At 36.5% G+C, this 2231-nt stretch overlaps 1 protein-coding gene across 1 annotated transcript; it reads left to right on the top strand.

Annotated features, from left to right (window-relative positions):
* The first annotated feature begins 168 nt into the window (after positions 1 to 168).
* LOC111399040 lies at positions 169 to 2225 on the top strand. The gene is made up of 2 exons (XM_023026247.1): positions 169 to 654; positions 1422 to 2225. The coding sequence occupies exons 1-2, from the start codon at positions 268 to 270 to the stop codon at positions 1557 to 1559; spliced, it is 525 nt and encodes a 174-aa protein (XP_022882015.1). The 5' UTR covers positions 169 to 267; the 3' UTR covers positions 1560 to 2225.
* Positions 2226 to 2231: the final 6 nt, after the last annotated feature.

The raw sequence follows: 2231 nt of genomic DNA, 5'->3' as shown, positions 1-2231 counted from the left end.
TATATATATATGAAACTTCACAAGGTAGCACTTCGCCGGCCAATTAGCTGCGGTTCGAGTTGTCTTTTACCGATTTATTTAGTGCGACTTCAGTGAAACTGGATAGGACTGCACATGAAAACACAGGAGACAACTAGACCCGCTAGAATATTTGAATGAATGATGACATGCCACGTGGCCCAAACCTCCCAACTCCCAATTTACCACAACCCTTTAAAGGCCGTCGCCAGAAAAAGTGTCACGGCTGCTGCCGTTTATTGTTTAAAGATGCAGACGGCTTCTTTGATATTATGCAATAACTATACTCCAGTACTTAATTATACTTCATTCAAGCCCGTGACGAGTTTCGATTTCAATTTAAAACATCAGGTTTTGCTCCGAGGAAGACGAAATGGCTTCGCATGTTGCACCGGAAACACGAAGAAATGTTCTATAGTAACTAGTGCTCCTTCTGGGATCAGGCGATTGGATAATGGCCTATATAATCGTGATAACACTTGCCAGAAATTCATGTCCACTACCATGGCAGCCACAGGCGGCGGCGGTAGTTCAGTTTCTGAGTTGGATGATAATGTAAGGAAAATACTTCAGGCTGTTTTGTGGGTTGCGGAGGGTGTTTATGTGTTTTGGCTCTTCTTACTTCCTTATGCTCCAGTAAGTATAGGCGTTCCCACCTTTAATTTCATTAATCAAGACGTGTCTACTTTTGTTTGTGGTGTTATCAACACACAACAATCTTGTTCAGGTTTTCTTCTAAAATACATCTGGTTTGACGCCTATAAGTTGTGTTTTTGGCTGTGAATTCACTAGTTTTAATTCCTTTGGTATTCACCAATCTCACCATTATTGTGGTAGTTTAGTCAGTCTTCAGCTGCATTTGTAACATTCACCAGAAAACAGGCAGGAAAAAGAATTTGGTATCAAATAATTTCACTTGAAACAGATGGAAGGAACTAAATGCTCTTCGTCCGGGCAAACAATTTGTTCCTACACTACTTATCATTATTGTTTGATTAAGTGGTTCTTTTTTACTTATGTTGTAACCACAATTGATTATTCTGGCATGTTGTTTTTCTTTTCCCTGAAAATTTCATTCCAATGTCCACCTATATTGAGTTCTCCAACTTACGTGGAAATTCGATAAATTTCTGTAATCAAAATGCAGTTTGTTTTATTATTTTTGTGTTTCTTGTATGTCCATCTTATATGTTATGCTCCTCTAGATTATCAAAAAGGCATTTGTAACGTTTTTTCAAGTATCTTATTTGCATTTTCAAATGTCTATTGCTCACATATTCTTTTGCCATAAAGGCAAAAGATGGATTTCAATTGAAGCCATTCAAACTTACTTATGGCAACTCCAGTACCCTCTGAAATACAGGGACTCCTCAGTTTTTTAACCTTTCTTGTAAACATTGCAGGGGGATCCTGTTTGGGCCATCACTTCAGAAACAATCAACTCTCTTATAGGCCTATCTCTCAATTTCTTCTTGATTCTACCTTTGATCAACTCTGGTACATTACATCTTTTGGAAATCTATTGTTTTTGTCTGTTTTAAATGTTTTGAAATTGTTTAAAATCAAATGAATATTGGCATTTTAATCAGGCACTTCCCATAAAAGTTGCCTTGTGTAATCGCATGCTTATGAAGGGGTGCATGCTTTAAATTTAATAATCTAGTGGCATTTGACATGTGATTCTGGTGTGAGCAATAACTATGAGCAATTGACCATGTTCAAAATAAGCTCAAGTTTACTCGATTTACCTCCGGATAATCTTGAACCTTCATAGTTAATGAGAGAACAGCTTTATAAAATCATATATTCTTCAAGATTCGTGCGCACAAGGAAATAGCATTTTCATTAGCATCTTTACCAGGATGAGCAACTGCTCTACAAGGTAATGTTTATACATGAAACAGACAATAACTTGTAGAAATGTATCATGAGTCAAAGCGATTTTTGTCAAAGATGAGAAGACATTCATACTTAATAATTCCCTTTTCTAGTTTTGGAACACCTGATATGCAAAACTGCTAGTTTATTATTCTATCCATTCATCGTCAACATGTTTATAATTTGTATCAGCAGATTCAAATGTTTGGGCTGACTTTTTACATCCTCGAAAAACGTGGCTCTTCTTTGATGTGAGAAAAACATAAAGTAGCAGTTTGTAAAGTGCATGTTTTGGTAGTGTTTACCATTGCATTTATTGTACGGTTATACCAAAG

Source organism: Olea europaea, chromosome 8 (assembly GCF_002742605.1).
Source record: "Olea europaea var. sylvestris chromosome 8, O_europaea_v1, whole genome shotgun sequence".
Classification (NCBI taxonomy): domain Eukaryota; kingdom Viridiplantae; phylum Streptophyta; class Magnoliopsida; order Lamiales; family Oleaceae; genus Olea; species Olea europaea.
Note: the sequence above shows the minus strand (reverse complement) of the source record. Positions and strands in the feature narration are given on the sequence as shown.